General features: G+C 32.9%; 3 protein-coding genes across 6 annotated transcripts; 1 reads left to right on the top strand and 2 right to left on the bottom strand.

Moving 5' to 3' along the window:
• Positions 1 to 214: 214 nt before the first annotated feature.
• LOC130818196 (pentatricopeptide repeat-containing protein At1g79080, chloroplastic) lies at positions 215 to 2,639 on the bottom strand. The gene has a single exon (XM_057684264.1). The coding sequence runs from the start codon at positions 2,243 to 2,245 to the stop codon at positions 545 to 547; it is 1,701 nt and encodes a 566-aa protein (XP_057540247.1). The 5' UTR covers positions 2,246 to 2,639; the 3' UTR covers positions 215 to 544.
• A 625-nt stretch (positions 2,640 to 3,264) lies between these two features.
• LOC130818197 (glycosyltransferase BC10) lies at positions 3,265 to 11,085 on the bottom strand. Of its 2 annotated transcripts, XM_057684266.1 has the most exons (12): positions 10,929 to 11,070; positions 10,521 to 10,799; positions 9,561 to 9,677; positions 8,324 to 8,424; positions 8,048 to 8,119; positions 7,504 to 7,585; positions 7,305 to 7,385; positions 6,344 to 6,382; positions 5,275 to 5,340; positions 5,010 to 5,159; positions 3,846 to 3,974; positions 3,265 to 3,610 (listed from the first exon to the last, which is right to left on the bottom strand). In XM_057684266.1, the coding sequence occupies exons 2-12, from the start codon at positions 10,767 to 10,769 to the stop codon at positions 3,593 to 3,595; spliced, it is 1,104 nt and encodes a 367-aa protein (XP_057540249.1). In that variant the 5' UTR covers positions 10,770 to 10,799; positions 10,929 to 11,070; the 3' UTR covers positions 3,265 to 3,592. The 2 variants fall into 2 exon arrangements, with proteins under 2 accessions (XP_057540249.1, XP_057540248.1); XM_057684265.1 differs by having other exon boundaries at positions 10,521 to 11,085.
• A 2,385-nt stretch (positions 11,086 to 13,470) lies between these two features.
• LOC130818195 (uncharacterized) lies at positions 13,471 to 26,620 on the top strand. 3 transcript variants are annotated; one of them, XM_057684263.1, is made up of 21 exons: positions 13,621 to 13,696; positions 13,813 to 13,850; positions 13,984 to 14,006; positions 16,302 to 16,351; positions 16,775 to 16,875; positions 18,451 to 18,557; positions 19,763 to 19,814; positions 19,914 to 19,998; positions 20,853 to 20,943; positions 21,730 to 21,768; positions 22,002 to 22,069; positions 22,226 to 22,288; positions 23,313 to 23,368; positions 23,685 to 23,758; positions 23,843 to 23,935; positions 24,023 to 24,124; positions 24,304 to 24,384; positions 24,461 to 24,552; positions 24,674 to 24,689; positions 25,863 to 25,973; positions 26,091 to 26,620. In XM_057684263.1, exons 6-21 carry the CDS (start codon positions 18,462 to 18,464, stop codon positions 26,190 to 26,192), a joined length of 1,221 nt encoding a protein of 406 aa, XP_057540246.1. In that variant the 5' UTR covers positions 13,621 to 13,696; positions 13,813 to 13,850; positions 13,984 to 14,006; positions 16,302 to 16,351; positions 16,775 to 16,875; positions 18,451 to 18,461; the 3' UTR covers positions 26,193 to 26,620. The 3 variants fall into 3 exon arrangements, with proteins under 3 accessions (XP_057540244.1, XP_057540246.1, XP_057540245.1); XM_057684262.1 differs by lacking the exon at positions 16,775 to 16,875; XM_057684261.1 differs by lacking the exons at positions 16,302 to 16,351; positions 16,775 to 16,875 and having other exon boundaries at positions 13,471 to 13,696.
• Positions 26,621 to 26,742: the final 122 nt, after the last annotated feature.

Below are 26,742 nucleotides of genomic sequence, written 5' to 3'. Positions count from 1 at the left end.
TTTATAGGAAAAGGGAAATAATATATAGACTTGAAAAGATGAAAAAATATAGATGAAAATCGAAAAAAGAATAAGAGCCATAACCCGAAATAAACATGTGGCAAATCTCATTGGATGGACGGACCACAGTGAAAAATGTAGTAAAACCCGTAGAACGGAGATAGTAGTTGTCTAGATAGTCAAATCTGTAATTGTGAGTATCGTTACAATGATGTTAAACCACTAGAACAATTTGTTTCCGATTGATTTTTTATTGTAAATACCGTGTACAACTTCACATAAACAATAACTAAACATGATTAACGATAATGAAACCAGTGCAAAAGCTAGTGTGAACCTTCTAAGGAACAATCTGATCAGTTGAAGGCGATCATAACATAAGAGTACGAAGCTAAGTTTATACGAAATACTACACAATCGTAAATCAAACGATAATCAGATCGTAAAAACGATTGAAACAATATTATCTTAGCCTGTTCGATATAATTACAAAACAGGTACATGATGCATATTTCTATAAAGAAATCTACTTTGTGTGAAGTTTTTAGACCGGTAAACCCTCGAGATCGTACTGCATTACGAGTCTTTCCATCGTGTTCCTAGTCACTACTTGTCGCCCATGGAGTTCTTCCAAAACTTTAGCTGCTAGTTCCATTTCCTCTTCATGGGCTATTCCCTCTATGATTATAGTATAAGTCATCTCATTAGGCTTATATCCTTTCTCAACCATCATTTGGTAGATATCCAAAGCCAAATCGGTTCTTTGTGACTTGCACAAACCAAGTATAAGCGCGTTGCAATTATCGACATCGGGCCTGCAATCGTTTTCTTCCATCAACATGAAAATCTCGACTGCTGCATCCAGCATTCCTTCCATGCACAACCCTCGTAATAAGGTGGAATGTGTATAAGAATCGGGAGTGTATCCGTACTTAGTCATCTCGTTTAGTAGCTTCAAAGCGGGGTATGTATTTCCTTTCCTGCACAAACTGGTAATGACAGTTTTATAAAAGTCTTGATTCGATAAGTTAGATTTGGTACCCAAGCTTTGGATGATCGAGAACGCTTCCTGAACTAATCCATGTTCACAAAGCAAAGCGACAGCGTTATATGTTCCTTCATTAGGAGGACAGTGGAGTGAAATCATGTGGTCTAAACACTTGACAACTTGATCAACCTTTCGTTCCTTACAAAGATGAGTAATAATGGGGTTGTAGGTTGCTCCAGTGGGTTTGAAACCGGCCCTCATCATTTCTTCTAGAACCTCAAAAGCATGATTAATTTGTCCATGAAGAGCAAGTGAACTGACCAAAATGTTATAAGTGACTACAGACGGAGCTCGATCTCCATCATCCATTTCCGCCAGAAGTTCATATGCTTCCTTCCATCGTCCTTCACAACAAAGAGTCCTCAACAAGATATTGTAAGTAACCACATTCGGCTCAAAACCTTTTTCAGGCAAATTCCTGAAAAAGAAAATCGCCTCTTCCGTTCTCCCTTCCTTGCACAAACCCGTCAACAATACATTGTAACTAACTAAATTCGGTTTTCCCCCTTTCGCTATAATCTCATCCAACAACTTCATCGCCTCATCAACCCCTCTTTCCTTATATGCAGCTTCCAACAAAAACGAGTAAGTGAATACATTCGGTTCAAGCCCTTTCTTCCTCAATCGATCCAAAAGTTGCATACTCTTATTCAAATTTCCGAGCATACAAAGCCCTTTAACAAGTGAATTATATGTAACCGTATTAGTTATATAACCATACTCCTCCATTTTCTCAACTAATTGCATTGCATACCCAACATTTCCTCTCTTACACAAGTGATTCACTAAGAAAGTATACGACGTAGCATCCGGTTTTACACCCGAACTAACCATCATCTCCATCACTCGTATCGCCTTTCGAACTTTACTCAACTTACAAAGATCATACAACAACTGAGTTGCCTGACTCTTATCAGGTTTATGACCCTTTTCTACCATATACTCCAAATACAAAAATGCATCATTCACCTTAATTTCTTTAGATTTAGGATCATTCTTCCCAGTTCTCCAATTAGGCAATGTAAACACAGAATTAGATGATATAGTAATTTGATTAGATGCTAAAACCCTAGAAAAACCCTTATTTAGGGTTACAGTATGAAGATTTGGGATTTGGGAAAAGAACCCAAATGATTTTACTGTATTTTCTAGACATGGGTTTGTAATTGGAGACAATGATTGCAAAAGGGTTGCCATTAATTTTTGTTACATACAAGGATTTATATGATTTTTCAATAGGAATTTACATAGAACAGCAGAAACATCATAGATGAACACAACTCAAAGCCAATTTTAAATTGAAAAACAATGATAAATTTGATGGTTGATCAATATTGTATATGAACCCAATTGAAAAAAACAGTAAGAATAAGAAAAATTGGGAGAAAGAAGGTAAAATTAACGTACTATTTAGTGATGCAGGAAGAGATTTTGAAGAGGAAGACAGAATCCCATTTGAAAGTTCCGGTATTTCTTGAGTTATCCAACCAAATAGTTGAAGATAATAAAAAACTAAATTTTGAGTAGTTTAGCTTTAACATGATTTTGACACGTGGACAGGTGCAATGAGCGGTTCAGATGCTCACTTTGTTTATAGATATTCCCTCCATCTCATTCAATTTCGCTAAAGAAATTAAAAGAGAACTGAAGATCATTATAAATAAAAATTAGAGGTAACTTTAATGTAATGAGGGAGTATTATTTATGAGCAAATCTAACTAAACACGAGATGTAGAGTGTCATGCTTTGTTAGACCAAAGTTAGCCCCATGGCGCGACACAACGCGGTGGACTAGGGTATTGAGCGAAGAGGATTAGTGTTCGGGTGAGAGGTATTTATAGGATTTATGACAAAAAAACCATTAGGGGGTTTTTGCAAATAGTCGGACTGATTTCTAATCGATGTGCCTACAAGTCTACTCAAGGCCATTTTTTCGTCTTGCAGCGAGCCTAGTGTTAGGTTGGATCGGGCCAATTTCTAAGTGATGAATTCAACATGCTTACGAGTCTTTGTTCCTTTGATTTCACTATAATGAGAGTTCATTCATTAATTTGTAATAATAGAAAAAATAAAAAATAAAAAACAAGTGGATGAAAGAAATATGTGAATGAGATAAACAGAGATAATGATTTGCAAATGAAATTACGGAGAGAATGTGAGAATAAAACCAAAAATAGAAATATAATAATAATTAAACGACAACAAAATATGAAAAATTATAGCAAAATCAAGGAAACACTAGAAATATATTACAAAAATGGAGTAACAATGTGAAATACATATGTATTTTGCTAATAAACTAAACAAATTCAAGACTAGTGATCAACTTCATCTTCACCTTGGGCAATGTAGGTTATGTGCACCAAATAAAATGAAAGCGAAGATGTTTCTAATAATGTAGTGTAAATTTTCCTATACTGCTACACAGCCTCATCAGCTTCTTATTGTTCCTCCATATACGACACGAGCTCCTAATGCTTCAGCATGCAGGCGTGTAGACGAAACTACCTATTAACTTTTATAGCTCCGTCTCTTCTTTCCAGCCTACGTACCTAACAGAGACTGTCGACAAGAGGCCAAATTAGATAAAGAAAATCACAAAAGTGATCAAGACCAGTGTAACATAATTCGGCAATTAAGTCGCTTTTTGAATTCATAATTCGCCTAAAATGACACTAAATTAGCCCAAAATAGACCATAATTTGCTTTTTTTGATTCGTGACTAGTGAATCATGAGACAGTGATCAAGACAAACAGAAACAACTCTGTCGAGATATGTTAGGTAATTATAGCTTACCAAATTAAGTAAACGGATGGCAGCAGGCCGAGTAAATTTTCTAGCAAAGAGAAAACAAGGGGAAGGTTTTCCCTTGCTACTGCACCATTCTCTTCGGTTTTCCGTCTCGAAGTAGATGTTGTCTATTTCCTGCAAATAGTTTTTGAAGTCATTTAGAATAAGTAAATTGATAAACACTACCAAATACAATAATGCAAATATAATTTTAAGTAGTCAAGAAAGAATATACGTTTGGCACAATAGCTTATTGAACGATTTTAGCTTATTTTGATATAAATAGAGGGTTAGGTGGTCAAACCAGCTAATGCTAATGTTTGGTGAACTAGCTGGTTGAAATAGCTTATTGATATGAATAAACTGTTTTTGAACAAATTGCTTATAACAGCGGGTTCAAAATCAGCTGGTCAAACCAGTTAATAAAACCAGCTGGTCAATCAGTCACTATAATCAGCTATCAGCCATTTGCCAAACATCCTCGATCATTATTTACCAAATCAATTGTTGGCGTATGATGCTTTAATTGTGATGCATACAGTAAAATCTCGACGACGTTTTAAACAGCTTAATCACTACATAGACAGCTAATAAGCAGAGGATTTATTGAGAGCAGCACAGTGCAAATATAGGGCTGTGAAATGGATTTTATGGTTAATGTGGATGATTTTGCAGTCACTACGGCCACAACAAACTCAAAAACCTTTACGATACGGTCACAACATGGTAGTTTGACCTTTATTTTTGCACTATCCCGGGTAGTGAGAATACAGGAGAGTATATAGATGGGATCCCCTTAATGAAATTGGGATATCCCACTAACTTGACAACAGCGACCTCCCAAACTTCTAGATGGGATCCCTTTAATGACATCGAGATAATGAAAAGTTGTACACTAATAAAGCCTTTAAAAATTCTAACAAATTAAAGCAAAATTTAAAATAAAATACGATAAACCCCACAAAACCGTTCACCACCAACTGCACCTGGGTTGGTGGGTTTGGCCAACGGGTCAAAAAAAGTGTTTTTACTCCAAATGAACATCCCAAAGCCCAATAAACTTAATAAAATAAACACAGAAAAATTCCAAAACATATATTTATATATAGAGTATATACGCCAAATGAAACACGAACACAATTATGCTAAGATGTTACGAAGTACGCAAACCTTAATAGAGCGAAGTAACTCAGAGGTTGCGTCTGAAAATTTGTATGTTACTGGATGCCATCCACGTCTATCATGCTCTATAGAGGATGGAATATCCCAAGCAGTATGTGTCAAAGATCTTCTTGTAATCTCTCCTTTGAAGCCTTCTTGCTGAGTTTTATTGAGCAGAATGTCAAATAACAAGCCAAGAGAATTAAATGAGAATTGAAACCAAAATATCAATTCCTACACTAACAGTGTCGATAATTATAAATGGAATACTTACTGCAAGTAATGTTTGAACATAATGTTCATCCGGTATGCAGTTGTGCTCCTTAGAATTATCACCAGACTGTAATACAGATAACAATACGCACTAAGTAGCGATCAAACTTAATGACTTTATTAACCTTTTTGGAACAAGTCTGTGCTGTGTACCAAAGGAACACTAATGAGTAATACATCTCACAACCATATATCTCCACATCATCATCGACTCTCAACCACTCATCTACACAAAAATCAAGGAAACATACTTTTGATTGTCTTACATCTTCAAATATTTTCATACTATTTTTTTTCTAGGGAGCTACATCTTATGTCTTAAACGTTAAGTTTTGCTGCCTAATTACAAATAATATAAATTGCTTCATAAAGTGTCATGAGTCACATTTCACATAAGCATTTTAAGTGGCCCACAAAGATATTCTCAATGCAATAAATGAAATACTATGTTGACATAGATTCTTAAGTTTATTTTTAAAAAGTTTCCATTACCTCGATGCCATTAAGTGGCTCACCCCTAAATGGGGTTTGGAGGCCAAATTTACGCAATGCTACCAGTAATGACAAAGTGGTTGTTTTTTATCCTTGGTAGCAAACATCATCTACAACTTCACATATATAAAAAATGCACATGATTTCATGAGCGTTTTCAACATGGTCCATTATAATTCGAAATCAAAAACTATAGATCTTTGGCAATTCCTTTTAGTGATATTAGATTATTAGAAACTATAGTTTTTAGATCCATTTATTGGTTGTGTTCTTACAAACATTATTATAAGGCAACTAACTACAAACTTTAAAACAAGCTTTCCAAATTCCTAATAACAATCAAGAGACTCACATGATCGATTGAAAAGGTGCATCTACATTGATATTGACAAGAGATATATCATGTCACACAAACTCAACACCTTCCTTTTAATTAATAAGCTAGTAAAAAAGGAGCCATCAAAAGAAATGATTGATAACAAGTTTGTTGGTAATGAGTTGGTACCAATAATTCAGACAAACTGGCACAAACACACAACAAAGAATAGAAGGGGAGTAGGTAAAAGAGTGATCCTTACAAAGGGTTGATCACGCCAAAATTCTGGGAGTGACTTTCTCTGCACCATCAAGAGGATACATTAGTAAGAGCCACAAGTTGGAAAGAACCATTAATCCAAGAGCATTTATGCTACTATTATTAATAATATAATTGTGTTGAGTGTGGGTGATGTTATCCAATTGACTAAGTCTAGCAAAATGTGTTATAGAAGTATTATTTTGTCATGGTTGATAAGAAACTTTAGTACCAACTACCAAGAATATTTAACGTTTGCTACACTAATTATTACTCTTAAAAAATGCAGTAATATATCAAATCATTGCCGATCATGCAAGAGACACATGACAATATGTTGGCTGACTTGGCTCCAACAACAGGTGTGAAAGTATCAAGATTCTTGTCATTGTGCATCTCACATATTATAACTCCATGACTTGGAACAGTAAGTAATTTAAGATCTACTTTAAGATAAAAATAAAATAAATCAAACTAGATCTGTAATTAAAACGTCCAATGACAAAGAAGACATGTGAACAACAATTTACTTCAATTAAAACACAAGCAGTGTTGAGTTTGGACCATAAGATCTTCGACTCGGTGGTCTATAAATCTCATCAAAATACTCATTTTACCAGGAGCTCTAACGTAATGTCTCCTCTGTGTTTAATGCATTTGTCATTTCAGACACTTACTGACTAATCTCCAATACTTCAAAAATCAAAAAAAATTATGTTCATGTTTTAAGCCTCACACATTTGATTGTAGGATTTAAAATTAGCACTATTAGAACTTGAGAAGAGGAAACCTCAATATAGGTAGAAACAACATAGAAATGTAATCATTTTCGAACATTAGAAATGTTGTATACCCCAAAAAATTTTAATGCCAAAAGAGCAAGAACCAAAACATTGGTCTAGATCCTCATTTAACTTCTGATCATATGCATCAGGCAATTCAAAAATGCTGCCAACAGTAATTACCTTGCAATGCTGCTGAAATACTGGGAAAACAGTTTCATCTTTTACGACGACTTCCGCATGATTCCTGTTCAGCACAACCCACTACGGCTCCGCCATCCAAAAGAAAATAAAAGTTTTACAAATAAAATAAAACAGAAAAAGGACTTTGTAAGTCGAGCATAGATAACGTAATGTAGGTACAGCTTACAAGTGCTTATACCTGAGAACCTTTGCGCCAATTGTTGACAGGAATAACAGGATCCATCTTTGGGTTGTAACGTCCCTCCTTTGTGTCAGCAAAACTATTCAAGCATTAAATACTATATACAGTAAGTAAGTATTCGAAATTTTATATGGCAGATGGCTGAACTTAAACTGTTCATCCTTTTAAGATCATAGTTTGCGGGTAAGATTGTTCCCTTCTTTGTATTAGATGAATTATTCAGAAAAGGTAACATTGAATAGATACATAAATCCTTCCTCCGTTCATAATACTAGCTATGTTCGACTCTTATGCTAAATTTTGACCACAAAGTTTGCTAATATATAAAATAACCAATATAATGTGTGATTTTGTTTGACTCGGCTCGATTAATATTTTCAAGATATGAACTTTTTGTAATTTTTAATAATGGGTATTCAAAGATATTAATTCTTCATATCTGACCAAAAAAGTCTAATATAGAAGTATTATGAGACGATGGAAATACACACCCACGCATATATACATATAAGCAATTTTAAAATGAACCTACCGAACTTACCTGTCAACAAAACTGGTAGATGTTGACATGATATAATCATAGGTATAGCTAAAGTTGTAGAGAGGTATACAGCTGAAACAAGATCAGATAGCTGAAATATTGTTAGGAAGAGACAGCTAAACATTTAGTAAAGCACACTGATATATCATAAATAAGAATCAGCAACATCTATCAAACAACAGCCATCACTTAACTTGGCTAGTGCGAAAATTTCAAAACCCATATATTTATCGAACAAAATAAAATAAATGAACCATGAAACAGATCAATGCTCACCTATCTGACAGGAAAACAAATCGTTCGTTAGCAGGATCAGTAAGAGCATTTTCAAGCAGAATTCGCTCTGCCTGAATCATACTAGCTTCTCCCCAATCTACCTGGAGAAGTAGAGCACAATAAGAGAAATGATACAACGATAAGAGCTATGTAAAGATGATGTAGTTACTTCAAAATATCATTTATCCACAACAAAAAAATTGCAAACAGACACCCAACACAATGTGAAAACAAATCACGCAAAAACTCAACATGTCTTCTTACTTTTTAGAAGCTTCCAAGTTCTTAATTGGAGTTCAATACTTTAATAGATGACCATAAGTTGTTGTCTCAAGCAAGAGGGAGGAAACCCCCTAGTGGAAAGCTCAACTATAGTACAAAAACAAGGTTGCATCGCATTGCATCACCGCATTGCAAAGGTTTTGAAAAACAACGAATTGTGTTGTAAAGGCCAGAAGATTGTGTTTTCGAGGGATATCTCATGCCTTGAGCTAATATTTGGTGTTGCGATAACCATTTCACTCTCGCATCAGCGAGTCTAGCATCACAATCGCAACTGTTATCACATTTTTTGACTATAGACTTAACTCACCATCTAAGGTGAAACATGGCCATTAGACTCGCATCAACTACTAATCCTATCCAGTTCGGCCAAATCATGATAATTTCGGTGGAAAATATCAACCCAATATTAAGACATGGACATAGCTACCATCTAAATCAAAATTTTAGCAAAGGCAAACAAACTTGGTCTATAAAAACTTATTTCTAATGCTATCTCGAATGTGAGAAACTAGAAAGAAATGGAAGGAAAGGAACGGGACAAAAAGGAAAGGATAGGGAGATGAAGGGAAGGGATTGGAGGTAAGGTGTTCATCACATCTTTTATGAAGTAAATCAAATCCTTTCAACAAAGGAAATATTTGAAGCAAAAAAACAACATTTCCCATATTGCTAAACAAACATACTCTCAATCTTCTAATATCCATATAACTTATTCCACAAAGATTCTTGTCTAGAATGAACATACACAAAAAACTTTTTGCAAACATGAACTTCATTCAATATCAAAAAGAAAAAAAAAGTACTTGTACACTATTATTAACTTGACGGTTCAAAAAAAACAGGGACTTTGTTGTTGCCTTGTGGAATAAGAACCCAGGTCTAGAATGAACATACACAGAAACTTTTTGCAAACATGAACTTCATTCAATATCAAAAAGAAAAAAAAAAGTACCTGTACACTATTATTAACTTGACGGTTCAAAAAAAACAGGGACTTTGTTGTTGCCTTGTGGAATAAGAACCCAGGTCTAGAATGAACATACACAGAAAACTTTTTGTCCTTGTCCGCCTGCAAATAGGTAAACATACACATGACCATCATCCTTTTCTTTTTCTCATATAGGAGGTGTTTGGTTTGAGGAAAAATGTTTTTCCCATAAACTACTTTCCTACAAAATTGGAAGGAAAACCATCCCCAAAATCACCATCTAGCATAAGAGCTATCCATCAAACCAAACAAAACAAAGTTAATTATAATTTGAATCTTCCATTGAAAATTATTTCATTTTGTCGACACCAATTTTTTGGAATTAAAGTTTTGTCATTATTTGCATTGAAAAAGTTATCATGGACAAAAATGTTTTGCGCCACACCAAACACCCTAATAGTCAAGATCAACTATTATAAAGAACACACAATAAAGCATGCATCTTTACAACTTGAAAGTTGAATCCCCAAAAATTTGTATGTTGAATTTGGTTTAAGGAAAAATGTTTTCCCATAAACTACTTTCCTACAAAATTCGAAAGGATACCCATCCCCAAATCTCCATTTAGCATAAGAGTTATCCATCAAACTAAACAAAACAAAATTAATTATAATCTGCATCTTCCATTGAAAATTATTTCAGTTTATGGACACCAATCTTTTGGGATCAAGGCTCTTACATTATTGCATTGAGAATTAGTTTTCATGGAAAAAAATGTTTTCCGCCACAGCAAACACCCTAGTAGTCTAGATTCATGCATCTTTACAACTTGAAAGTTGAATCCCTAAAAAATTATTATGTTGAATTAAAGGTATGATCATACTCCGATTATAATTTGTATGCGATCCTAAAAATAATTCAAACTCCCGGCTAATGGCATTTAATAATTAAACTGTAAAATAAGCAATAAAGAAAGAAACTCACTTGAAAAAAAGCATCCCAGACAAAATCAAGAGGAAGACGATTTCGAGCAATAAAGAGGAAAGCAATCTTGGGTTTTTGCGCAAATGGGTTCGACAATGGCATGAACAAATTCATGCTATTAGGGTAAGTACTTGATTCAATAAGGAAAATGCTCCCCACACAAATCCCCAGAAGAACCACCATCAATACCCTTCTCTTCCATTTATGCTGACAGTGAGACCTGTTCTGAAAGCTTGATCTTCGCTTCATTTGATCGAGAATTGAGATCTAGTTTCACAACTACAAATTCAAGACTCAAGACTTAAGTAGAGGAAAAGGATTCATTTTCAAGATTTCGGGTAAATTTGTATATGATCTACTTTGAATCAAATCGAAATGTAAGAATTAAGAATTCAGTATAAGATTTACTCTTTGTAATATCAATTGAGAGCAGTGAGTACAGTAAGTAGTTGCATGAAACTGAAGAAAAGTGTGACACAATTCACATGAATCGGATGAACTTCTACTTTGCGTAAAATGAAATCAAGGAACAACTTTTTTTGGGTGAATAAAACTTCAATTTGGGGGGCAAAGGCAATCATATCAAAATTGGTAATTAATTACCGTGATTTATAAATACCCAGGAGAAAATAAATACCAATAAAATCTTAAAGCTCAATCCTATCAAATTCTTGCCGGTGATTTATCACTATTATAAATCACTGTTATTTGAAGTATAGGATGAATAGTCAGATCACACTAAGGCTGACTAATTAATATGCTACTTCTTCCGATATCAATTGGTTGTAAGATTGATTTTCGGGTAATCAATTTTTCTCCTGTCAACTCTCTTTGTGTATGCGACTTGTATATAAACCCAAATTTATCAAAATTAAACCCGCATATAACATCATTTTCCATTTTACACCTGTTCTTATAATCTTATTATTTTGCATTTTTTTATTTTTAAACATTGACGTATTCATATATTTTAATTCTTTTAATTTTATCAACATAGTTAATTCTCACTCTTCATTATTATTAAATATCTTTGTTACTATCTTAGAAGAACACGAGTGTATAAATTAGGTCATAAAGTGCAAGTTAATTACAGAGTCGAGAGTAAATAGGGTAAATTAGTATGAATACGTTGATGACTAATATCATAGTAAATGATTTTTTTATTGGTTTTAATTTAGGTTGCGTTTTTGCTTTGGCAGAATTGTCAATAGCAAAAAGATTTTTTTGATCCGCGGAAAAAAATTAATCTATTTTTTTTTAAATAAAAACACTTATTGGATATACCTATTATTTATTTAAGGGAAATTAACCTTAAGGTTTTACACTTTATTAATGGTATCCTTTAAGTTTTATCGATTATCAATGGTGTCCTGGTACCCCTAAGGTTTTGCACTTTATTAATGATATCCTTAAGTTTTTTCGATTATCAATGGTGTCCTCGTGTTATTGAGCGTTTTACAACCGTAACCTTTTTTAATTTTTCCTGTAAAAAACCATCCAAAACCATTAACTTTTTTTCTTTTATTATTTTTAATGTTTTAAATTTAAAAATAAAAGAAAAAAAAGTTAACGATTTTGACGGAAAAAATTAGAAAAGGTTACGGTTATAAAACGCTCAATAACACGAGGATACCATTGATAATCGAAAAAACTTAAGGGTACCATTGATAAAGTGAAAAACTTAGGTACCATTAATAATTTCCCTTTATTTAATTGATTGACTTATGAATAAGGTTATAAATAAATTGTGACTTTATTTTTAATAATTATATGCAAAATGTACGTTAATAGAGTATAAAATAAATAATAGATAAAATCATTGTCAGCTGAACGAGCAAAAATTAATTTATTATTAACAATTATGTCTTTTGCTTTTGGTTTAATGGTTTGATTTTTTGATATGTTTTTACTTATTTTTTTCTCTGATAATTAGACAACAACCAACAACTAGCTAATTTATACACCTTTACAACATGTTTAATCTGTTAAATTAAACAACTTACTTCTTAGCCAATACTTTTAATTATTCAAATTTATGTATCAACTCCGCAAAGACATTATGAAAAGCAATATTGTAGGAAAAAGAATTATGAAATAAACTAGTGAACCTTTATGATCTTTTACGTTCAACAATATTATGTTTATCCATTATATTCATCTAATTTATATCAACTATCTCCTTTATCTATCAATTTTCAATTCACTCTAGCACTCTACACCTATTATATTTAGTTTCACGATTATAAAATTTACATTCTTTCAATTTATTTAGTTTTTAATTTGTAAAAAAACTCCATATTTAATCTCATCATACCTAAAAATAATAGCGTTAAATATTAATATCAATAATAATAATAATAGTAGTCAATAATATAAAATTTTAAAAAGACCATAATAGCACAAATACATAGAATTTTTTTTTTTCACGATTTTTAAATAATTATAAAAATAGATATGTTTTACCTTACATTGAAGATGCGTTAGTGTATAGCCCAGTAATTAAGGGCTTTTTGTCTCTTTTATGATAAAAGTTCCATTTTCATGGCCTACAGGAAACTTTTTGAAAATATAATAATACTTCTATTTTATTATAATTATTACATTTCATTTTTTGTACACAAATTAATATTTTATTTTAATTATTTATATATTAAATTATGCATAATTAAAAATTATAAAAAACTAATATCATAAATATATGTGATTAAACAATTCAAATAAGATCTTAATTGACTATAAAAGTATTTGACAAATTAGCTTATTAAGCAATTTTAGCATATTTTGATATAAATAAAAAATTAAATGGTCAAACATACTAGTATTTGATAAATTAATTAGTTGAAAAAAAGCTTAAATGATAAAATGTGACAACCATAATCTAACAATTATTTCAAAAGCAAGCCGAAAATGTTGACGGCTGTTAAAACGTATCTCATTATCTGTCTACTCTCCCGCGTTCGTTAATTAAACCCCCAACTCAACTCTTAACCTCAAATCCTCGACAGTAGTCAAGTTGTCTCCTTTTCCCCTTCTCCAGTAATTCCTCCATTATGGGAGCTTACAATAATGGCGATCTGACCTTCATTCCTCCACGAAGCATCCCCATTCTATCTCAGGATCTTACATCGTCAAAGCACATTCACGATAACCTCCACGGCAACATCTACCTTGAACCGGTTTCTACTCTCGATTTTAATTTTTGTCAAGTTTAGGGTTTTGAGTAATTTTGTCATTGTTTATTGAGCGCGTGATTATATTGAATAATTCATCTTTTTGATGATTTGTAATGCAGCTTTTTCTGAAATTTGTGGATACAGAACACTTTCAGAGGTAAGTTCATTTTATACATAGTAATTTTCACTTTTAGGGTTGCTTAAGAGTTTAAATTTTGCTAGGAGTATCTTTTGGTACTTGTTCCACTGATGCTTCCATATTTTTATTTCTTGTTTGTGTTGTGTTTCAGGCTTCGTGATCTTAAGCAGCTTGGTAAGTCATTAACTTACGACAACGTTTATGATTTATTGATTTTGTATGTGTGGAATAATACTCCATTGTCACAATGAGATTTCTATTTTCATTAAACCCACAAATATAATTGCGTGATTTTGTTTTGGAAATAATACAAAATAATGAAATTGTGTGAATGGTATGAGGAGGAAGAAATTCGTGGATGAGTATTAATTGAAGAAACTAAGTCATATTCCAAAAAACTAGCTTATTTTGTGGGAGAGACCAAAATTAGAAAATGTAGCAATTGATGAATGCAGTATCCATTATTCATAGCACTATAAGTGAACATTAACATCTATGCATTATTTCTCATATTTATTCCATGTTTTCCCCCGCTCTATGCTATTGTTCACCTATAGCGCTATAAGTCTATAAATATATTATTGCTTTGTATGAATTCTGATGCTTGACGGAATTTTGGTTCTCTTATATGTTCTATTCAATTTGTAGTTATTATTTGTTTATTTAACTTTTAAGTTTTTCTTCGTGATGCATTTTGTGATCTTCTTTGCCAATGACCAAGCCAACACAAAGAATTCTATTTTGTACTATCTTCAATTATCGACAACTCTTAACACACTTTCGTACGTTCCCATTTTAAATTATATCTTCTTAGGTATGCTCGTTTAGCTTATGAAACTCGGGGGCCCTCATCTTTCTTTCGAGTAAAATTAGGAGTTTAAACTTAGGAGAGAAAAAACCTTGTGCTTATCAACTTATACTAACTAACATTAGGAAAATTGAACTTAACTAGGATATATACTTTACTTAAGGGCAAAACTCGAAACAATGCTTGTTTACTGCCAACTTAGATGAAGCATTACGTTTATGCCTTAGACGGCTATCTCGTGTCTTCTTATTCTTTGAGATACTCTTACAATTGTTCTTTGCCTTTCATAAATGTTGCACTCAATAAGATCCTAGCAACAATCTATTGCTTCAAGTCAACTCTTTGAATGTTCAAAGCTCAAACTTAAATTTGATGCTCAAACCATGTTGAATATGGCTCACCAAGGTATTTATTTTACATAAAACCAAAAAATAAAACATTATTTACTTGAAATGTTCTTTAAGTTTATAAACTTGAACGATACTTGGATGAAAATAACGTTCATGCAATTATGCTTCAGTACTACCCATTATTCAACACAAACAAATTCAAGGCCTTGCAAATTTTCTTTTCTCTTGAAATGATACCAAATAACATGAAAAATTGAGTATTTGACATATGATTAACATTCACAAGGCAAACCATTTATATTTTCCACAATTCTTCGAAACTACCGCTGGGGATCACACTGTTCTTTTTATTATTCAACACTTTTTTCAGATTTATTTATCTTGAAACAACACATTTGGATTTGTGATTTCCATGTTTTGACTACCATGACACACACTCCCTTTCAAAAAGTATCATATGACTTGAAACTTGCTTTTATAAATTAGTGTCATTTTTTGTGTTGTGCTCTCTTTGATTAAAACATAAACACATTCGTAGATGACTTTTTAGATTTTCCAAAATTTTATTCACTAAGTTTTGTGAATTTAAGAGGAACTAAGAACCTATGTTACTTGGAGTGATGTTACTATTGGACACATTATGCGTCCAGCAGTCCAAGTATCAAATACAACAATTTTTTGAAAACTAACGATGATCATTGATCTCATTGCTAGTAGACCCACCTTAGACTCGAATCTACTTGAGTCTAGGTTTCATTTGATGAGATTGAATGGGTTAAGTTAGGTTTTGTACGTGGGTGTCTTATATTTCTAGACAGACCTAGACTAGACCTACCCTTGATTGTACTAGACACACTAGACATAGAGATAACCACTTTTAGATCATTTCTGACTCATTTTAGACTTGAAATGAGCGATAAAGTTGTTTTAGACCTAGCTAAACCTTCAAATTGTAAGAATAGTACAATGAGAACAATTAGGTGAAATCTTATTTAGGACTCGACTATTAGATGGGGGTCTAAAATTATTAGACTCTCTGGGTCAAGGTCACTAGTTCACCAGGCTCGTGTTGAATCATTTTATGATTGTAGTTCAAATGAAGTTTTCGAGTGTCATATACATGTATGATTGTCCAAGATTAGACATAGGTATGTAGGTAAAGTTTGTATTTCCTCTGGAATACCTCTTCTAGCAAAATAGGCAATATCTAGAGGCATGTACACACTTTCGTGCACATTATGTCATACATGAAAATACCCATTGTTGTTACATAAGGAACTTTCTTCAATTGGTCTTTCATTATACTTGCAGGACACTACTGTTGAGAACTCAACAACATATATGTTGCAAGTAGAGAATTGGTAAGCATAACTTTGTGCCTAGAAAACCTCTCATCGAGCTTCTAGTGGATCTTTCTTACATCTTCATTGACACAACCATTTTCGTTCTATTTTCTCATCTCTTGTATATCTTAGTATCATTCCATTTGCTTATGCCAAGATTTATAACCAATAAAAAAAATTCGATGTCCTTGGTGAGCTTGTTCTATCGTCTTCATGTGATTTTGAGTTGTAAAATCAAACTCATTCCTTGTGTCCTCATTAATTAAGTCATTTTTCACTAGGTTTGTGGAGGGTTCATTTGCTGAACAAGGTCAAAGAGAATTTACTATAATTGATGTATTGATCTAAAACATTCTTAAGTCAGACTTAATTTCAAATTTCACTCTAATGGTAGTTAGTTGGTTAATAAATTCCTAAAAAATTAAATTGTGGTTATGTTAGGGTCCAAAAAATAGATGGAGTTCAATGGTAGTTACATCACATCCTCAATGCTCATCACTTGATATTTGGATATGCAAAACCTTATGTGAAGTAATAAGAAGGTTTGTCTATTCTTAAGTATAACTTTGTGGATTCTCTAATTCACCTAATTCTATCAAATTTTTTTATCTCTCCAACATGGTTAACACTTGTGAGTTGGGACACTTGTTTTGGTTAGATTCAAGGAACATTTTCGTAAATTAGTCGAGTGAGACCCTATAAATATTTTAATGTTTGAGAAAAGAAATTGTTTTAAAGAAATTTATATTTGTTTATATTATACTTATATCTCTAAAATTATCTAAAAAATTGTTTAGAAGTATCTAAAATTATACTACTATTTACTTCCACACATAAGGAAGAAGTATATTATTTTTGCTATAAAATGTGATCTTCCCCAACAAATACTTTAATGATTTTTTTAGGCTAAGAGACTTAAAATTTTACGCTTATCAGACGTTGGAGGAGTTATGTTGTATATCTATATGTTTTCATTGGCGCATTTGTGGTTATTTCATATTTATTTACTAGTTTTATGTTTCAAAATAAACTTATTGATTGCCTATTTGACATGGTAAGAAAATAAATATTATGTTTTGTAAACTATTATTTGCTCTTCAAGTTCTCCCAGAATTTTGGATGTGGAATTAACTACTTTGATACTCTCTTGGATTGTATGATGACATGTTTGCTTCTAATGTTCAATTGCAACCAAGCTAGATGAGCTATCACTGAAAGTAGCTTGAAAACGTCTTGTAGCATCCCAAGGAAGACGAGGTGGATTGATTTAGCCAATTAAGTAACATTATGAAATCCGTGCTATGGACTTTTAAATTTTCAATGGCATTCATTTGGCTTTGTTGGAATCTGATAGAGTTTTCCATTTTGAAATATGCTTTATACTCGAGGTGTATGGACTATGGACATTGGGATATTCATTTAGAATTATGAAAAAAGTGGTTGGAAAATCAGAGTGAAAAGTCAAGGGTTTTAAATTCTTTTTTACCATAAATTGTTTATGGTGGGAAAATTTACACGTCTTATCAACATACTCTCTGAAGTCTGAACTTATATTGACCGTAGCTAACTACTTGTTGCCTTATTTTTCTTCTCCGACTAATTATCCTCTTTTAAACGCCACAAGTACAATTAAATCAGATTAAGATTTTCCTTTCTTGTTTTTAGCATTCTAGATCCAAGTGAGTAGCATTTGACATTTGCCCCAAAATGCTACATCCCACAGAGTACTCTGAGGTAATTTTGGCTCAAAATCAAATTACCAATTTTTCGATTTATCTGGTGGTTGGATTTTTGATGGATCTAGTCATTTTCCATAATCATGAATTTGCTTCACCTTTGTAGCATAGATTTGGATATAACAATTTTAGAGCTATTTCAAAATTGTAGCATGCCCTATGGTATTACTTGCTCCAACGCTGGATCAAGTTTTTCAAATATTGGCGTGTTGATGACATGAGTTTTTGATAAATTTCGACGTTCTACGGAATATGCATAAACTTTAAGCTATTTTTTTGGCAAAGAAATTATTGACTTGTAAATGATACGTTGTTTCTTGGTGAAATTCAAAGTTTAAAGCTTGTACTAAGTATCTCTAATGGAAGTTGTTTTGGTTGCAGGTGCAGCTTATATGGTATATCCTGGGGCAGTTCATTCTAGATTCGAGCATTCTTTGGGAGTGTATTGGCTTGCTGCCCAAGCTGTTTATATACTTCATAATCGTCATGTAAGTATTTTCAGTTTCAATCACTATGGAACTTTTTTTTGGAACAAATGCCTTTTTAATTTGTTTCCAAAATAGTTATCACTTTTATGTCTAATGTATGGTTTCAGCACCATATAACAAGATCTATCGTAGTATGGCTGACTTTGGTTTCTCATTTGCTAATTCCAATTTTCCCACTCAGTATTTGTATGATGAAAGATTGGTGTTTCTTTCACGCATACTTGTCGAGTTGTCAACACTAGAGCAGAAGATATTGAGTGAAGTGAACCCAATTCAAACACTTAAATTGGCAATTGGGGATTTACGTCGATAGTAAATGATGACCTTTAAATTCTCAAATTTTCCCATTACATATCTTATTGTGTTGGTTATGATACCTCTCGATATTGAGTCCAAATCTTAAATTAATGTTTGAACCTTTTCAAGTTGAATAGCTATAGCTACTTAGTTTGAATTTGATTAAATAACTTCCTCCATTCGAAGATTTCATTTTAAAAACACGCAACACCTTATTCTAAATTTCGAGCTTTTGTTGAACTTGCACCAACAGACAACACACAAACAAAGGATTTTGAAAACTCATGTCCTTTTCCTTGAAGAAAATATTAGGCAAGTTTTAACGGAGAATTACAACCTATTGTTTATAAAAATGAACATTAGATTTTTAACAATTGTCCTAACTTAATTAGAGAACTTCATTTATCAAAATTAACTTCTGAGACCCTTAATTAACTTTTGAACCTTTTAGAAGTAAAGAATATAACCCTCTGCTCTATTATTCATATACGATATTAATACAAAATAATCTTTCATGAATTTTAACTGTAATTGGGTGGAAACTCATAATGCTTGTAAACCCATCTTTTTGACTGCATGTTTACGTAGTTGTATCTTCTTGTATGTTCACTTTGGATTAAGTTACTACTCATCCTTGCTTGGAATTGTAAAACTAAACACAACTCAATCTTAAACCAATTCACTATGGCTATCTTCTTTACTTTGTCCAAGCACCCATATAATGTGGACTTTATGGTGACAAAATATTTTACAAAAATCATTAACCAAAGAGAAAGCAACACATTAGATGAAAATTATGCTGTTTTTTCAGAAGCGATTGTTCTCCATAAGTACATTATAAAAGGTAATTAATACAAAAACGACCTTCTTTGTGTGATGTTAATGGGGCTATTAAATTGATTTTTCAGCGCATGGAGCTTGATATTGACAATTTTGATATGACGACGGTGAAACTTGCCGGTAAGTACTAAGTAGCTCTACATTTGTAAAAAAAAAAAAAAGAATTTTTTGCATGCGTCATTTTTCCACTATATCCATTAATATTCTAACTTTTATTAGGTCTCTTACATGATGTGGGGCATGGACCTTTCAGTCACTTATTCGAAAACGAGTTTCTTCCACGAGTCCTTGATGGTTCGAAGTGGTACGATTCGCAACTTGGTTATCTCCTTCATAAATTGAGATATTTCCTTTGTTTCTATTTATATGCAACATTAGGATTTTCATGCAACTCAATGCAACACTTCGATTATTAATATCTCTAATTACGTATATTTAAAAATTATAAAAATTTGATATTTGAAAACTACATTTCCACTGGACTATATAATTTCTTACAAAGTAGTTCGAAAATTTTATCCTATGAATAATTTAAAAAGTACAAGTGTTGCATTTAATACGGAACGAAGGAAGTATATCATTATAATTACTGCAATATCTTGTGGATGTTACATCTGGACTTGTAATTGTCTTTTGATTGTGAAAAGAGGTGTTTGGAAACTAAATTAACTCGGTAAATTTTCTATTTGATATTCGTTAAATCTATAAATGTGATGCTCCATTAAAGGAGCTTTAAAGGTTAATGCTAGAATTTAACTCATGATTTCTTATTCAATGTTTCTAGAAATCTGAATCATTTGGCACAATGAGTGTGCCAATTATCTAGGAACTATGCCTCTTAGCCCTATGCGAGGAGCACTTTTAGGCGAGGGAAAATATGCTCCACATAGTTTAATCAAATTGCGTGTAAGAACCTACGACAAGCACTAAAAGGCACACTTCTTCAATTGCGATAGATAAAGTGATGGCAGGAGGAATATTTAGCAACTTTACACTATGATTTCAAGGCTTGCTCTCAATTGCGATGGACCACAAAAAGGAATATTTAGCAACTAATATTGGATGGAGGCATAGTTTATATAATTATCTAATGTACATTTGCACCTCTGAACAATACTGCTCTCCTAGATTTTTAATACATTAAAATGTTTACTGTAGGTGCCATGAGCAAATGTCAGTGAGACTGATTGATCACATGGTTGATGAGCATAATATTGATATGGATTCTGGGATTATTAAAAGAGTAAAGGTATGCTACATTTGACATGCAATTTGTTCAGCATTCTATTTATTCTTCAATAATTTTTTAAATTAGTTTGATAGTGAGAACTGCTTCTAGGTCTGGAAAACATAATCTTAGAATCCTCGATAGCCTTTCATAGTATCCAATTGCCTCCAAGACATACCTAATTCTATTTGTTCTTTAGGGAGTTTCCAAACAAAATTAATCAGATACCTTTCCCTGTTGAAATATGTTGGGTGTAGAAGTCTAGTTTTTGAAGTCTCTATCTCTTCTACTACCTACCTAAATTCCCTTGCAAACTCATTTTCGTATCTCCTTAAGTTTCCCTATTGTAAGTCTTGTCAAGCGTATATGATCTTAGCCATGCTCCTCATATCCTTGAGTTAAATGAGTGGTTATAGAGTACACAATCCTTCAATGAATAACATGTATTACGCTCTAAAATTGTTGTGATTATGTTTGTCTATTAGTTATGAAATATATCTCTTGAACAAAGGATTGCTTTCACACACAAACCTTGTAAAATCTTTGAAGAGTTGGTATCCCTTACGTATGTGGCATTCCCACTAGTGATTTTTGTTGCCTGTCTACTATAATAATTAATGGACTTTGTAGCCACGAGAAATGATACCTCATTGGTATTGACAATATCCATGGAATTTCAAGGTAGAAGACTGAAGTATTTTAGTATTATGGTATTGCTACAATAAATGGGATGGTTTTATTGATTAATGTGAGCTTAGTATAGTAATGACATTTATCTTTTGATCTTTTGTTTTTTGAGCTTTGCAGGAGATGATACTTGCTAGCTCTAGTTATGCATTGCCAAAGGTGAGTGATTCTCATTTGTGTCCTCTTCCCCTGAATTCAGAAATAAATCCAATTTATTTAAAACAAAAATGAAATTTGCAGCAAGTTGGGGGGGGGGGGGGGGGGGGAGAATTGAGGGTGGAACTTGAATCCCATTTGCTTAATGTTTTTTACTATTGTTATTATTTCTACACATTGCAACTTATAAGTGTTTCTAAGTTGTTGCTACCTGCATTATTATGGCATGCATACAGAGTGCATCAGAGAAGCTCTTCTTATATGATATTGTTGCTAATGGGCGCAATGGTGTAGATGTTGACAAGTAAGTAATTTAATCTTTGATATTTTGCTTACATTTTGAAATGTTCTTTTCTTGTCTGAACTACATTGTCCTACATGGTTTATAATTTATATGCAGTTTTGATTAACCCAGTCTTTTGGAATTAAGGCACTGACATTGTTGTTGTTGTTGATGAAGGTTTGACTACATTGTCCGTGACTCTCGAGCTTGTGGCTTAGGGTGCAACTTTGAGCCCAACAGGTTATTTCCATACTCTTTAGAGGTTGCAACAGTGTTATTAGATTCGTTCCTACTAGACCGATTGATTTTTGTTCCGATCCAAAATTGACCTAAAATCCGACTAAAAACCAGTGGGCTATAATATGTAAATTTTGACTTATAACTCGAAAATGACCCGACTCGAAAACAACAAAAAAATTTGGATTAAACCCAAATATCAAACCGTTTTGGCCCATTTTCTCAATATGTTCAATAATTTTTAGTTCCACGTCATCATTTTGGGTCAAGTTCGTCTAAATTCTAGTAAATTTTTTATTTAGAGTTTATATTTCTTAGTTGAAGTCTTTAAAGCAGTACATGGGTCCTTTTTTATAAAAAATGTTTTATAGAAACAAAAAAAATTTGATGCAAAAATTTTGTGATAAGAAAAATATATGTTTTGAGATTGTTGACTCGTTGGGTCAACTCAGCCCAATCAAAACCAGAAACAAATGGTCCCAAAATGACCTAACCTAAAGTTAACCCGACTCGAGAATGACTCGATTGAAAATAATTCATTTGAGATCTCCCCCCCCAACTCTTTTGACAAGTCTAGTTCCTACCTCCACAATTCCTCATTACGATTTTTCTATCTAGATTGATTAAATTTTTGTGTACCCCATGCTTTGATGCCAACTTCTTTCTTCACGTTGTAGATTGATTGCCAAGAAAATACCAATACCATGATAATTGAAAGTTCTCAAATCTTGGATTTCAATGAATTGGCCAATCGGCCGTAGATTCGTCAATCAGATATGAATTCTATGTTTATCAATTTTCTGTTGGGGGTAAGGTGCAAAGGTTGGCATGTCATTCACTGCCAACTGATGTGACCAGCCACATATTCCGACAGCCCTGAGTTGACGTTTTGCTGCTTCCGTTTGTTTTCTTCTTCTAATCTTGTTTTCTTGTTTTGGGTTTTGGAAATTATTGCTCGGAGACGATATTTCTGAATCCTTTTAACATAATAGAGGAAATCGAATCGCTGGTTGATTGTTCACTGCAGATTGATGGAGCAAATGCGGGTGTTGGATGATGAAATATGCTATCCCGCCAAGGATTGTGAGTATTAACTACACCTATGTTTCTTTTTATTTTCTATTTTGTAAAAAGTTATGTTTATTTTTTGGGTCGTGGTTCCTTTTATGATATCAGTGGTCCCTTACATCCTTCCACAAACCTTGTATGTATTTTGTATGAGCCCAGTCTACTAATTTCCTAGTAAAATCCTCATTAGTGTTAATCATGAAGGTTCTCTAACTAGTTTCCTTCTTAATGCATATGGAACCCCTTCCAAATTTTGGACAACGTGCCTATAAATTTATTTAGAATAAAAAGTAGTGATTGGGTTCATCTTAAGTTTGATCATTTTTGATAGATCTTACTGTCTACAAGTTGTTTTCTGCTCGTGCTGATCTCTATCGGACAGCTTACACACATCGAAAAGTGAAGGTCAGTTCTCAATTTTTCTCCTGATAAATTTGCGATCTCAATTTTTGAAGTTTTTGTCAGTTTGATCATCACTATTTAATGCAGGCAGTTGAGCTGATGATTGCAGATGCCCTTATTCTAGCAAATTCATATTTAGAAATTTCCTCATGTGTTCATGAACCATCTGAATATTGGAAGGTTTGATATGACTCTGAAACTTATTAGATACTTTACTGATTCCTAATTGTGAACCTATCTATACATTTTCAATTTTCATCAATGCAGTTAGATGATTCAATAATTAAAACCATTGAGATTGCTCCAGATCAAGAATTGAAGGAAGCTAAGAATTTGATACAGCGCATTAGGAGGAGGGATTTATATCAGGTTCTTATTTACTTATTTCTTTTTGTGGTTAGGGAGGATGAGATTCCATTATTTAATTCTCTCTTGCCAAATGTTGTGGAATGATTATGAAAATTCTTTTGCAAATTTTCAGTATATGTACAATATTTTTACTTATAAGTTGGTTATCTCAAGCCACCTATCCGTTAATCTTGTGGCAGTTTTGCAATGAGTATGCTGTTCCGCGAGACAAGCTTGAACATTTCAAAAATGTTACTTCCAAAGATATCATATGTTCACAGGTCAAATACTCATTTCATCTTCTGTGTGTTTACTTCTGTGGTTTGCATGTGGTTTTGATTAAATTTATCCAAATAGAATTCTTCCGGGGTGACATTAAAAGAAGATGATGTTGTTGTGAGCAATGTCAAGATTGATCTGACCCGTGGGAGACTTAATCCTCTTGAGAAGTGAGTAAAATATAGACTGGTTTAATTTACTATTGATATCTGTTTCTTGATCTATATTTCCATCTAACATACTTCTTATTTTCCTCTTTTTTCTGATGTTGTGCATTGATTTCTTATCCAGCATAAAGTTTTTCCAGGTAATATATCTCTGTAAACATGCAAAAATGTTTTTTCTTTTTGTTTTCTGCACAAGACATAATGCTACTTATTCCGCTAAGAGACTTTTAAATTGTTGAACGTATATTAAGATATGGCTGATATGCTGAAATCGTGTTTTAAGAATCAGTTTACGGGGATTCTCCTTATACTGCTTAGCGAGGCCTTTTAAGAGATTAAAATGTAGGTTATTACTATAGCATAGGCATGGGATCTTTTTGTGACTGAAATTATAAAAAAAACCTAGTGTGTTTTCTCATATCCATATGATGCTTAAATCTTAGTGTTTACTCAGTCAAATCCTCCTTCCCTTTTGGGGCTTTCTCAAGCTGATACACTTGAAATATGTGATATTTACTTGTCCTAATACTCAAAATAAATAATGTAGAACTCGTTTGTTTGGGTGCCACAGATGCCCAAATTCGATCTAATACGAAGAACTGGAATCCTCGCAATTCTTAAAACTTTTCAATTTATGAATACCTCACAAATAAGGAACATCACCTATCTCTCAGATAAGAACAAAAATCATCAATAGCTTAAATAAACTCCAAAGTCCAAACTTCTGAAGCATTCATCTTAAAATTACAGCCTTATTGAATTAATTTTTGTTAATTGTTCTATGATATTCCAATTTAGATAAAATAGCCAGACTTCTACTCTATTCAAGACATTTACTTTGTATGTGAACAGCTTTCACATAGTAGGCATCACACATATCTGTAGGAAAACTTACTTGCCTCTGTCAATAGAACTATATGGTTGTATTGTAAAGCCGTGCAGTTCTGTTACTTGAACATTAAGTAATTTCCGAGTTTTCAGCCCCAATCCTCTGAAGTTGGGAAGGGATAAAGGTAGTTTCTGGAACTTGGGGGTTGCACCAATTAATCCTTTGTCTTGTCTGCTAAGAGGGGGTGCACAATCTATTTAAGACACTTACCACTCGTTTAGATTAGGGTGTTATAAATAAACTTAGAATGAAATTTGTGTAATTTTGCTCAAAAAATCACATGTGAAGTTTCATGCTCATTTTTGTCAAACTCTAAAGAAAGTTTACAGTAGACTTATTACCGTTTTTACTATATGGGCCATTAGTACTTAACTTATTTGGACTCTCCATTGAACATGTCTGTGTAACCTATTTTGTTTCTCAGGATCATCGTAGTAGCAACAAGTTCCCAATACCAGATGAACGCATTAGCCATTTGCTGCCTGCGTGTTATCAAGACATGATAGTGAGGATCTATTCAAAAAAGCCGGACTTAGTAAGTGATCATCTTTTATCTTACAATTGTGCCTCTTTACCGACCTTTGTTTCATAAATCATTATTCATATCTACTTAACGATATGGGCAACTTGGTGCACTGTCCAATTTATTCAGGTTCCTGCAGTATCCGATGCTTTTGAGAATTTTCAGCTGAAGACCTATGGTATAAAAGCACAAGTACATGGAACGCCAGAAAAGAAAAGGCCCAGATTCTGAGTATCCTCATATCCTAGTACCTCTCACAGTCGTACGCTGGACGAGTGTACATACCGTTTTCTTGCACAGGTAACTTCTGAAGAGAAGTTAAATGCAGGAAAGAGAAGTTGATTACAATACATGCATAGTTTATAGGTTTTTAAGACATATTTGATCCTGGTATCAGCCTATTACCAGCATTCATATCACCGTTTTGTTTAGGAGTCTCTTCTACAATTTTGTAACTAGGTAGGTCCGTAGGTATGTAAAATTAAATCGTCCGTGTTTGGTTAACATTATGTTTAAGGCTTTAGCATGATTGTTGGTTTAACGTAATGTTAAAAGTTTGGTGACTTTAAAGACACAATGGCCGTCTATGTCATCTTGTAATATAGAGCTACTAGTGTGGATTACACTCTTTACAAAATAGATAACCATGATTCCTTTAAGCTACAAGGTGGATACGGTGACGAGGTTGCAAAATCACTAACTCTCTCCATAGTTGAAAATTTTTGACTAGTATTGTTGAGATTTTCACATTTTCTGATTGCATATAGATTCATACATGCTA

Source organism: Amaranthus tricolor, chromosome 7 (assembly GCF_026212465.1).
Source record: "Amaranthus tricolor cultivar Red isolate AtriRed21 chromosome 7, ASM2621246v1, whole genome shotgun sequence".
NCBI lineage: Eukaryota > Viridiplantae > Streptophyta > Magnoliopsida > Caryophyllales > Amaranthaceae > Amaranthus > Amaranthus tricolor.
This window is presented reverse-complemented; position numbering and strand designations above follow the sequence as displayed.

Coding starts and splice junctions, on each gene's coding strand:
- LOC130818195 (XM_057684261.1), top strand. CDS start 13,571: ATGGGAGCTTACAATAATGGCGATCTGACCTTCATTCCTCCACGAAGC. Junction 13,851..13,983: donor GATACAGAACACTTTCAGAG/GTAAGTTCATTT, acceptor GTTGTGTTTCAG/GCTTCGTGATCTTAAGCAGC. Junction 19,999..20,852: donor GTCCTTGATGGTTCGAAGTG/GTACGATTCGCA, acceptor TGTTTACTGTAG/GTGCCATGAGCAAATGTCAG.
- LOC130818196 (XM_057684264.1), bottom strand. CDS start 2,245: ATGGCAACCCTTTTGCAATCATTGTCTCCAATTACAAACCCATGTCTA.
- LOC130818197 (XM_057684265.1), bottom strand. CDS start 10,769: ATGAAGCGAAGATCAAGCTTTCAGAACAGGTCTCACTGTCAGCATAAA. Junction 8,120..8,323: donor TTTGTTTTCCTGTCAGATAG/GTGAGCATTGAT, acceptor ATCTTGTTTCAG/CTGTATACCTCTCTACAACT. Junction 5,160..5,274: donor ATGTTCAAACATTACTTGCA/GTAAGTATTCCA, acceptor AATAAAACTCAG/CAAGAAGGCTTCAAAGGAGA.